The 12,337-nt window shown below is 42.0% G+C and overlaps 1 protein-coding gene and 1 pseudogene across 1 annotated transcript in view; one reads left to right on the forward strand and one right to left on the reverse strand.

The window, feature by feature from the left end:
* The window catches only part of WDR34 (WD repeat domain 34), a 73,445-nt gene extending 67,467 nt beyond the window's left edge, over nucleotides 1-5,978 (reverse strand). Inside the window, exons 1-2 of the mRNA XM_006834984.1 lie at nucleotides 5,927-5,978; nucleotides 5,692-5,882 (exon numbers count right to left, since the gene is read on the reverse strand). Of these exons, the coding sequence (XP_006835047.1) occupies nucleotides 5,692-5,882; nucleotides 5,927-5,978 (243 nt within the window). The remainder of the gene's footprint in view (nucleotides 1-5,691; nucleotides 5,883-5,926) is intronic.
* A 5,288-nt stretch (nucleotides 5,979-11,266) lies between these two features.
* LOC102830142 lies at nucleotides 11,267-11,744 on the forward strand (annotated as a pseudogene).
* Nucleotides 11,745-12,337: the final 593 nt, after the last annotated feature.

A 12,337-nucleotide genomic window follows, 5' to 3' on the forward strand; every position in this document is an offset into this window, starting at 1 on the left:
ATTCAGTGTTCCCATGCTCTGTTCAGACAACTGCCTCTTGGTCCAGGTACAGATTTCTCAGAAGTACAATTAAGTGTTCTGGAATACTCATATTTCTCAATGTTGTCCATAGCTTGTCATGATCCACACAATCAAAAGCCTTCTTGTAGTCAAAAAAGCATAGGTAAACATCCTTCTGATATTCTCTGCTTTCAGCCAAGATCCATTGGACATCTGCAATGGTATCTCTATACAGGGTCAGAAACTATGAGTCAGAACTGATTCCATGGCACAAACCACCACTATCACCAATGTAATGGCTGGACTCCTAGTGTGGCGCTGCAAGAATCAGCACCAAACTGCAAACCACAAGGTCACCAGTTCATATCTACCAGCTACTCTTGGAAACCTTATACAGGGTCATTATGCATCAGAATTGACTCGACTTCACTTAACAACAACGTGATAAATGGAAATGCGTTGCCTTGGAAGGGCTAGACCAAATGATTTTGCAGGCCTTATACATACGGGGACAAATGTTTCCCACCCCTGCTATACAGGGTCACTGAGTTTGACTCCAGGGCACTTAACAAGTGAATCAATTGGGGAGCTTTTACCAAACCAGATTCCAGGGTCAGACCATACACGAATCGAGGCAATCTCTAGAAGGATGCGGAACCCAGGCATCCTTACTTTTCAACTCTCCAGGACATTGTTTGTCATGTGGGAGAGACAGTGGATGGCTGGATAAGGAGACATGAGGAACCGTCTATCTCAGACAGCTGGACTCTGAACCCCTTCTACTTTCACAACACTATGCTTTCCAACTGCTTTTTTAAAAAATCAGTCATCTAATTTAATCCCACAAAAAGTGTTAGAATACCCACTTTGCAGAAGAGATGCCATGACTGGCCCAAGGTCACATAAACCCAAGTCTCCCAACTCTCAATTCCCTTTCCCTCTGTGAACAAATCAGGAGATGACAGAAGTTAAGTCAGGTCAAAGACCACTAATATCCTTTTTTTTTAAGTCCATCACTGAAACATGCAAACACAGTCCAGTGCTGCACTGCTACAGATGCTAAGCAAAGATCAATGTTTGACTTCTCCAAAAGAACTTCACAAGGACTGTTGACAATAAAGAGATGGAAACAACCACTCATCAAAAGAGGCTCATTTAAAAAAAAAAAGAATAAAACATTTTAAACATGAATTTTAAATGCATTGTGAAAAAAGTAGGCGTACAAAATGTTATGTACAATGTGGTTTCATTTTTTTGTAGAAAAAAGCAAATGAACACGTGGCAATATAAATATTTATTTGAATAATCAAAAATATGTTTTTAAATACAAATGAACAAAGTTAGATAAATCCAAAGCCAAAGTTAGCAAATGAGGTTGGAGGGTGATTTTTATTTCCACTTTAATGTCTATCCAGATTTTTTAAAAACTTGGATATGGATTACTTCTATAAAAAGAAAAAAGTTAATTTGGAAAAGGCAACCTAACCAGTTTTTTCTGGCCCCTGTAATAGTCTTAAAACAAAAAATTTGTCCCTCACTGAATAAGACAGGGAGTCCTGGTGTGGCACTATAGCATAAGGACTAGACCACAAGGTTATTTGAACCACAATGTCGCCAGGTCAAACTCACCAACCACTTCTCAGAAACCCTAGACAGGGTCCCTATGTTAGAACCAACTGGACAGCACTTAGCAAAAGTAAGACAGGAAAGGGTATGGTTCAAGTAAATCATCTTTTATACCCCAAGTATGAGAAAAAGTTAAAAAACCCCTCAAAGTTAAAACTGCAAAAGCCAGAATCTGTGCAAGAGTAATACCTGTCAGAGAAGCAAAAAATGCAAGTATTACCCACTCAAGGTGATAGAAAAGTAGTATAAAAACTGCATCCTCTCAAAGACAGAAAACTAGTGAGACCTGGAAAACAAGGAAGTTGGTCAAGTTTCAAGTTTGGACTCTCACAGGTTCATTCAACTGTACAGGCAGACCATGGAGAGACTTCAGATTTCAGTTCCAGATCATTGTATCCAAGTGGGTATTGCAATAAAGTGAGTCACCAGACTTTTAGTTTAGCTATTCTGCCATCTATTAGGTGTGCAATAGTGTTATGAAACAGTTTGAAACATTGTGAGACTTGCCAAAATGTGACACAGAGACACAAAGTGTACATGTGCTCTTTGAAAAACAACACATAGTTTCTTCAAGCTTTCAATTTGTAAAAAATGTATCTCAAAGGGCAATAAAATGAGGTATGCCTACATATCTGCTGTGTGCTATTAAGTCAGTTCAGATTCATAGCGACTCTGTCTACACAAGGTTTCTGAGACTGTAAATCTTTACAGAGCAGAAAGCCTCTTCTTTCTACTGTAGAGCTGTTGGTGGATTCGAACCGCTGACCTTGAAGTTACCAGCCCAATGTGTAACCCACTATGCCACTAGGGCTGCTTGCCTAAATATCTACCAAAAAAAAAAAAGTTTCAATCTAATTCCCTATCCCCTCCCTGCCAAAAAAGGAGCTAAACTAACCAGCAGTTTCCATTCTGGAGTCTTCTAAAATTTGAATCTTCCAACACAGATTTGTTTGTTCTTCTGGCAGTCCATGTTACTTTTAATATTCCTGTCCAACACTATTATCTAAAATGCATCAATTCATCTATGGTCTTTCTTATTCATTGTCCAGTTTTTACTTGCATGTGAAGCTACCGAAAATGTCATAGAGATTTACAACCTTGGAAATACTAAACTGGATTGCTATGAGTCAAAACCGGCTTGATAGTACCTAGCAAGTCTAACAGTACTGGTGTGGCCTTGTGGGTTAATGCGCTGGACTGCAAAGTCAGTTTGAACCACAAGGTTAGCAGTTCAAGCTTACCAGTTACTCCTCAGAAACTCTATACAGGGTCACTATGGGTCAGAACTGACTCGATGCCATTTAACAACAATAATATGTGAATTCTTACAGAGTCTGGTGTGGCACTATGGGATAAAGCACTTTGCTTTTGATTAAACAACAACAAAAAAAACCCAAAACCAATTGTCAATAAGTCAATTCTAAGAAGAGGAAGGGCTGGTTGGTCCAAAGTGTGGTGAGACCTGAGGACACTTGAGCCCATGGACAAGGACTTAGCCACAGAGGGCTAGAGCTGAGAGTGAAGCATCCAGCTGATACGAAGTGAGGGGAGATGCACAAGAACACCCAAACTTGCAAACAGTACCCTTTTGACCTAGCCTTGGTGGCTCAATAATCAGAACTCGACTAGAGAAAGATTGAAGGGGGGGAGGTTTTTTTTGTTTTTGTTTTTTTTAATAAGGGAAACAAGGATAAATGGCTTCAATTTGATGAACCTGACCTATACTCAGAGCGGTAGTTACTCTAAACACCAACAGAGAGGGAAAGAGTCTTCACATCAAGTATCAATGCTATCCCCTCTGTACACAAGGCAGATAGAGACGGGCAACTTAGACAATGGCTACCTAAAATGAGGGGCAATAAAGGCACAAAGTGACTGACTTACAAAGTTTTAAGAGGGAGTTTAGTTTAAGAGTATGGGGGGAAAGAAAGAGTCCCCACTGAATAGCTGTCATCTTGTAGATGGGAATAAGATTTGTAAGATTCAACAGTGAATAATTGTTATCATGACTAATTGCGACTGTCACAATTGTAAAGGTAGAAGTTTTGTAACAAAAACAGGGGAGTGGTTAATTTTACAGTCCAGAAACAGAGGACCCTAGGATCATCGAGAGAGGCGCACAAGCAGAATGCAGGACCTTATCCAGAGAAGCAGCAGCACCAGAGATGGAGGCAGAGATGGGGGCATGGAAAGGAGGAGTGGCTGAGGACTCTAGACTCATGGACTAAGAAGAGAAGGACTAAGAGCTGGTGGCCAGGAGGCAGACTTGCAGAATGTGCCTTTTGGAGATGCAAATTATTATATATGCCTGAGTGGGTTGTTTGTTTGTTTGTTTTTAAAAAGCTAAAGTGGATAGAGAGAAATACTGTTAACTGATGACACATGGAGGGGATTATAATCATTGTAATGAAACAAGGTGTATGATTTGTTGAATGTAAAACTGATAATATGCCCTGTAAACTTTCACCAATCCACAATAAAAACCTTAAATAAAAAAATTTATAAGTCAATTCTAACTCATAGTGACCTTATATGACAAAGAACTGCCCCATAAGGTCCCCAAGATTATAAATCTGTAAGGAAGCTGACTGCCACATCAGCTTCCCTTGGAGGGGCTGGTGAGTTTGAAAGACTGGCCTGTGGTGAGCAGTCAAGCATTTACCCACTGCACCACCAGGATCCTTTGCTTTAGATTGTTGTTGTTGAGTGCTGTTGAGTCAGTTTCCTCTCATAGGGACCCAGTATAGGGTTTCTGAGGAGCAGTTGGTGAGTTTGCAGTCCAAACCCACCTGGCAGTCCAGCGCATTAGCCTGCAGCACCACACTAGAACTCCATTTTATACAGCATGGTGAAGTGAGAAGTGCTTTGAGGCCCGATCAAATTTTGGTTTTCAACCTGGACACTAATTGGCCTGAAGCAAGAAACCTGATCTCAATCTCCCTCTCTCTCTCTCTCTCAATCTCTCCAAGACTTCAGAGAAACCCTCAGAAGAGTTGGGAGGATTTGAGCACCCTGCAGGTCTACCACCTATGTGGCAAGCTAAGACTCACTTTCTTTTAAGAAATAAAAGTGCAACATCCTGCAAAGCCCGTATTTCACGCAGAGGAAAAGCCAAAGCTGGGAACCTACTTATCTGCTTCTCCGACCTCACCCGTGGCCACTGTCACCATCTCTCCATCCACTCCAGCTCCTCCTGCCTCCTTAAACAGGGCAAATGTGCCCCAGTCTAAAGGCCTTTGCACTTACCATCCACTCACTTTACCAGAGCCATTCTGGCCCAGGTATCCACTTAGCCAACAGCAACCAGAAAAAAAGCGCACATGAAAAAAAGCCCACCAGAAGCCCACACAGAAAAATCCCATAAATACTAATTAGATGAGAGTCCTGGTGGGGCGCTGCCGTATAAGAACTGGACCGGAAGATCGGTTTGAACTATAGGGTTGGTGGTTTCAACACACCAGCTTCTCCTTGGAAACCCTAGGCAGGGTTGCTATGAGTCAATACCGACTCCATGGCGTGGCGCTGTTCAAATTCAGCGGTTCAAACCCACCAGACGCTCCTCAGAAACTGTACTAAGAGTCGGAACCAACACTAGGGCACTAACAACAATAATAATTAGGGTTAGAATTAGAGTTAGCAATTGATCCTGTGTGCATTTTTCTCATATGCACTTATCACAGTGGCTTTTTCACCGAGTTCTAGAATGCTAGCAGCCAGTAGATGAGCCCCTCTTCACACCACAGAGCAGTTTCACGTACTTTTGATTAAACTAGAAAACAGGTTTGAGTAGACATTAGATGGAGTTTGGTAGTTTTTTTTTTTTCAAAAACTGAAAGGTTAGCTTGAAATGCCTAAAACCTGTTATTCCCACAAATTCTTCCAAAACACTGAGGAAGTTTGTTTTTTGTTTTTAAAAAAGAACTTTTTGTTGTTGTTAAAAGACTGGAAACCAACCCTTTGACGAAAGCATACAAAAACGGTGGGACGTCAGAACCCAGCCCAGTGGATGCATGGCGGCCCCCAACCTCCCGTCAGTGTCGCCTCCCACCAGGCTCGCTCCCTCACCGTCTCCCCGCGGGTGCCCTGGATGCCCCTCCACTGGGAGGGCACCGACACCACACCGAGGGTCTCGTCTTGCAATGGCCCGGGCCGTCCGGGCCCCTCGCCGCTCGCAGCTCCGCGAGTCGCCAGTGCTTCAGTCCCTGCGCTCACTGCAGGATAAAGCCGCCGGGGCCGCACGCAGGTTGTCTTGGAGACTGTACCGCCCACTCTCCAAGGCGCACGCCGACGTGACCCTCACGTCTCTCACGACTCTGGGAACGCAAGATCGGAGTTGAGGCTGGTGGCGCCATTTTTAAATTGGTCACAGTTGCCCTTTCATGGCCCTAGGGAAAGAGAGGAATGATTTTTTTCTTTGTTTTTTTGACTGGTTCCACAGCTTTATCAGCCTCAGATATTTTGTCCCCTAAAAGACTCGCTTGGGATGGGCTCAGATATTCTTTGGTAGAGACAAGCACGGGAGTAAGACGCTAGTGCCAGGCTCAAAGATGGCGCTGAGCAGCCAGGCGCAGAGACGAGGATGCAGGGCCCTGAGGGTACAAAACCAGCTGAAGTTCCTGATCTAATCCTAGCCTGGGTAACTGTTATTCGCTGCCTCCTGGAAGCCACGTCGTTTCCATCTGGTTCTGAATTTTTGTCTCAATAGAATGGTGATTAAAAATATATGTGAATTCCAAGTATGGTTAAATACCTGAAGCCTAAATGAAGTTGTATACAAAAAAAAAGGGAAATGTTTGTTAAATTGAAACTGAAGAATCAAATACTTTCCAATTATTGAGTACCTGTTGTGCATCAGGCAAAAAACCCAAACCTTTATGCATGCTTGTTTTATTAAATTCTCACAATGATGCCCTGAAGAAGCCAACTAATATTTATACACATTTCACATGTGTATATGTGCTGGTGGTCAGAAAAATAACAGTTCCCAGTCATCCACTACAGCTGAAGTCATACTTGCTTAAGACTAACCAGAAGGACTGCCTGACTTCAAAGCGCTATTCTTAGTCTCTCAGTAGGAATCCCAGCCAGGTCCTATGGGCCCAGTCCTCCTGTTCCTGAACTCTCATAGATGGAAACATGCCCATTTGCGGGCCCCTGTGCACAAGCTTACCACGGAGTTCTCCTCATTAGGACCCTGTTCCTGCCAAGGCCAAGAAAACAGATTAGATTAGCAACATGGAAAGAATGGAATGCAGCAGATATGTCTTTATAGAAAGTAGAACTAGACAAAATTCTCCTTGTGAGGCCCTCCTAACACTAGAAGAATTTGGAAACATTACCAAGGATTCAAAAAAAGAAGCTCAAGGCTGTGGAAGTGAAAGTTCTGGATTTGAATGTGTTATGTCTTTTTTAACAGGCTTGATACTTCTCTGGGCCTTGGTTACCTAGTTGAAAAATGACTGTAGGCTAGACCTGCTTTACCTGACCAAGAAAGGAGAGTACTTTGGGAAGAGAAGGGTGGTCTCTTACAAATCCATTGCTGTGTCCATCATGGAAGCAAACTGCCAGCACCTAAATTTCAATTACCAGCCCCTTTGATGGCAGCTGACCACCTTAACCTAATTCAAATTTCAGAGCAGGTGAAGATAAGACCAGAAAAGAGATGAATGAAATTAACATTTTGAGTGATATCTAGTAGCCCATGGACTGAATCATTTCACTGAAGTGTTGTTTTTAGGTAAAACTGAGTTGCTTCTGTCTCACAGACCCTGTGTACAACAGAAGGAAACTGCCCAGCCCTGCACCATCCTCCCAATTGTTATGCTTGAGCCCATTGCTGCAGCTGCTACTGTATCAATCCATCTACTTGAGGGGTCTTCCTCTTTTTTGCTGACCCTCCACTTTACCAAGCATGATGTTCTTCTCCAGGGACTGATCCCTTCTGATAACATGTACAAAATATGAGAGACAAAGTCTCATCATCCTGGCTTCTAAGACGTACTCTGGGTATACTTCTTTCAACATAGATTTGTTTGTTCTTCTGCAATCCATGGTACTTCTAACATTCTTCAACAACATAACTCAAACATATCAATTCTTCTACAGTCTTCCTTAATCATTGTCCAACTTTTCCATGCATATGAGGCAGTTGAAAATACAGAGAGTTGGGAGACTTTCAGCAAGATGGCAACTAAATAGACTCACTCCACAGAACCTCTACAACAAATATACAAGCAACCAAATGAAACAGACACAGATGAAAATTTGAGAACCTTGAACTTCAGGGGAAAGGTTAGAGAAGTGGATTGAGTCCTTGCTGGGAGGAGAAGCTGAGCAGGGACAGTAAGAGAGGAAGACTGACTGGTGAACAGCCTGCCAGACACAGCACTAGTAACTTGAGAACAGCTTTGGAAACAGAAGGAAACCTGGCAAAGGAGAGTCACAAGATGACAGGAAAGGTACAATTCCTTATTTTTGCTCCCACACTCTCTTGGTTACCAGAGGGGTGGCTAGTTCCCACCCTCATCCATCCCGAGCAGAGACCTAGCTCTCCAGCAGTCCTGAACCATGTGTTTGGGATCTGAGGCCTGCTGAACCAACCCCTTTGGTGCACCGCTTTGGTACCTGCATTTAGACAGACTCTGCCCCAGACCTACAGAACCTGCAGAGTCTCCAGACCGGCATTTAACCAGTCACCCTGCCCTCAGCTGCTCCATTATCCTAACAGATACTGAAACCAGCTCCTTCAAGGGCCTCCACGAACTACTTCTGGAGTACTGAGTGTATTGAGTGCCCTGAACATAGATAAATACAGAGGCCAATAGGAACTCCATCTAGGGCCAGGAACTCTGCTGTCGCATCACTTCCTCACTCACCTCATGAGCTCCTTGCCTTTCAGGAGCAACCCAGAATTTCTTCTTCTCCAGGTACAACAGCTGAACTGTTCTTTGTTTTGTTTTAGGGATCTGTTTGTTTTCTGTTTCATTGTGTTTTTTTCTTCTCCTTCTTCTTCTTTTTCTATTCCCTTGAATTTTATTCTTTCTATTGCTGCTTTAGTTTTTCCTTTCTGCTTCTCATTTCCTCTCTTCTTTTTCCCCTTTTGATCTTTTCAACTTCCCTCTCGCTGTTTTTTCTGGTTTTTTTTCCTTCCTCTTATTTCCTCTCCTGTAGCTCCACTTTTCTGTCCTTCTTTTCTCTTTTTATTTATTGTTAAGTGGTATTCTTTTTAATTTTCTCTCTTATTTTTCTCTTCTATAGCTCCATTTCTCTGTCCTTCTTTTGTCTTTATACTTATCTATTCTTTTTTTCTGATTGCCTTTTAGTAATTCTTTCTTCTCTTTGTTATTTTCTTTTTTCATTGTTGGTTCCTTGTTTGCATATTCTATTTTGTTTTCTTGTGTGTATATTGTTGTCTTGTTGTGAAGTGCTGTCAAGTCGATTCTGACCCATAGCGACCCTGTATAGGGTTTCCGAGGAGCAGCTGGTGAGCTTGAACCACCGACCTTACAGTTCAAATGGCTTTGCACTCTGGCGCATTAACCCACAGTGCCACACCAGGATTCCTGTGTGTATATGGGAGGAGTTTTATCTTTCTACTCAAAAGGAGATAACAACCATGTTCATATCATGCAACCCATCCACAACTGTACCCACTGTAGCTCCATCCACAGGGTAAGAACCAATACCAACTCCTATACTATGTGATCAATGATACACAGGAGCCAACACCAGCTAAACCATCTCTAAACTGTGGTGCAGGAACAGTGAACCAGAACAGTGTACACACTTGCATTCTCAAACTACACCGACAGGAGAGAGTTGATGAGAGCCTAAGAACAATTCAACATACAATCATTACTTAAATACAAATAAGACAACCCCACAATTCCCCAGAGACATCAGACAATTTTAGCTCACACACACAAAAGAGAAAATGGCTCAAACAAATGACCAAGATGCAGAACCAGAAAATGTTTCTGAGGAAGAAAATACAATGAAAATAATTTTAAAAGAATTCAAAAGAATGATACTTAGATATTTTCAAAGGATTGACAGAAAGATAATGGAAAGCAAAGAGAACATAGAAGAAACTTTAGAAGAATTCAAGAACACACAGAAAAAATAAATGCAAAATTTGAAACAATACAAAACCTGCAATTTGAAATCCAGAAGATTAAATCTAAGATTTCAGAAACAGACAACACAGTGAAAGGGCAATGGAGTAGATTCAAATCAATGGAAGCTTGAATTAGTGAATTTGAAGGTAAATCTTTCAATATTAATATGCTAGAAGAACAACAATAATAATAATTTTTTAAAAAGAATGGGAAAAAAAATCTGAAGAAAGCCTAAGAGTTATGTGGGACACCATGAAGAGGAACAACTTATGGAATTCTAGAACAGGAAGAGACAATAAAAAGCACAGAGAAAATTGTCAAAAAGTTAATGGAAGAAACCTTCCCTAATATCATGAAAGATGAGAAGATGTTAAATGAAACCCAAATAGGATAGATCCCAAAAAAGTATCACCAACACATATTATAATCAAATTTTCTAAAACCAAAGACAAGGAAAGAATCCTGAAAGCAGCTCGGGAAAACGAAAAGTTATCTACAAAGGAAAACCAATAAAACTAACTTCTGATTTATCAGCAGAAAGCATACAGGTAAGAAAGCAATGGGTGACATATAGAAAACTGAAAGAAAAAAGTGCCAACCAAGAATCATATACCCAGCAAAGCTGTCCCTCAAATATGACAGCGAAAATTAGGACATTTCCTAACAAATATGAACTAAAGGAATTTATAATGACCAGACCAACTTCACAACAAATTCTATAGGATATTCTTTGAACTGAGAACCAACAATAGGCAGACAACAGCCTGAGATTACAATACATGACAACAACACCCAGAACTCAATCCAGATATTGTTGTTAAGTGCGGTCGATTCAGTTACAACCCATAGCAACCCTGTATAGGGTTTCCAAGGAGCATACACCAATGACCTTGCTGTTCAGATGGCTTTGCAATCTGGTTCATTAACCCACAGCACCACACCAGGACTCCCAATCCAGATATAGAAGTATTTAAAGTAAAGCAAACCTACAAGACTGAAAATAGGGAACCAGATGTATCAATTTATAATGAAGTCAACTACAAAGTAAAAAGAGTGCATAGTATAGATACAGAACTTCCAATTGGCAAGGAAGTAAAATAGATTTCAGGATAAAACAGACTGCTTTAAATAGGGAAGAAATTTAATAAATAATAAGGTAACCTGTAATTTACACTGAAAATTAACACACCTGAACAGAAAGATTTAGTAAACATTAACACAGCAGAAAATAAAATGAAAAGAAAATCCACAAATACAAATGAACTCTGCGCAGAAAATTATGAACAAGAAAACCAGCAGCTCCAGACAAAAAAATACACAAAGCTCACCCAGCAGTCCTGTGGATCAACAGTTTTACTTCAACAGTGTTCGGGCAGAACAAACCTACGGACTCCAGGCGCAGATCACCTCTCACCTTCTCTTTCAGTGCAGTATCTTCTCCAGCACTATTTTCTAAGCCATCTCATTTCTGGGACCAGCTAAACACTTTTTTTGTGTGGTTAGCTCCAAATTCTGAACCAGCCATGAACTCTCAGATCCAACAAAATTATTCCTCTTAAAGTGGAGGCTGGTGTCAAGCATCTGCAGGCTTCTTACACCTGCCTCTCTTTTGGGCTTTTATTTTAATCGAGATAGTTTGGCCTTGGAAGGCATGGGACACTTCTTCATAGAATTGATGAAGGAGAAGTGCAAGGGTACCGAGCATCCCTTGAAAGTGCAAAAGCAGCGTGGCAGTCAGCTGTCATCCAGGATGTGCAGAAGCCATCTCAAGATGATTGGGGAAGAACCATGGACGCCAAGGAAGCCACCCTGGCCCTGGAGGAGAACCTGAACCAGTCCCTTCTGGGTCTGCACGCTGTGGATTTTACCCACACCAACCCCCACCTCTATGACTTTCTGGAGAACCATTTTCTCAACAAGGAGGTGAAAATTCTCAAGAAGGGCAGCCACCTGACCAACCTCCACAGGGTGGCTGGCCCCCAGGCAGGGCTAGACAAATAACTATTGAGATGTTTACCCTCAAACTTGACAAGGAAAGAACCTGCAGAGCCCCACAACCTGTGAGGGGCCTTCAGCATTCGACTGCCCTCCGCAGACCTTCTGCCTGAAAATTCCCTCCAGCCACAGAGGTAGCATCTACACCATCCTGGAGCTTCTCTCTCCCAACCCAAGGAACAAATGAAAACAATAAAACTTTCTTTTACAGCAAAACAACACACACACAAAATCACACATAGCAAAATGACAGCAATCAATTCATACCTGTCAATAGTTGCGCTGAATGTAGATGGATTGAATGTACCAGTCAAGAGAAGGGGAGAGCACGTCACTGTTAAGGGGAAGTGACCAAAGAACATCAATGAAGCGGTGAGCTCAGTCCTACATCGTTCAGCAGACTACTGTGAATCCAGGTGGAGGAGACCTGGTCGGCCAGCAGCGAGGCAAGACCTGGGGACTCATGGGCTCAGAGTCAATGACACAGCCACAGAGGACTAGAATGGAGAGCGGGGCAGCCAGCCAATAAAAAGAGGGTAGACAGATGCAAGAACACCCACACTTGCAGATGATACCCACTTGACCTGTCTTCAATGACT

This window comes from Chrysochloris asiatica, unplaced genomic scaffold (genome assembly GCF_000296735.1).
Source record: "Chrysochloris asiatica unplaced genomic scaffold, ChrAsi1.0 scaffold00014, whole genome shotgun sequence".
Classification (NCBI taxonomy): domain Eukaryota; kingdom Metazoa; phylum Chordata; class Mammalia; order Afrosoricida; family Chrysochloridae; genus Chrysochloris; species Chrysochloris asiatica.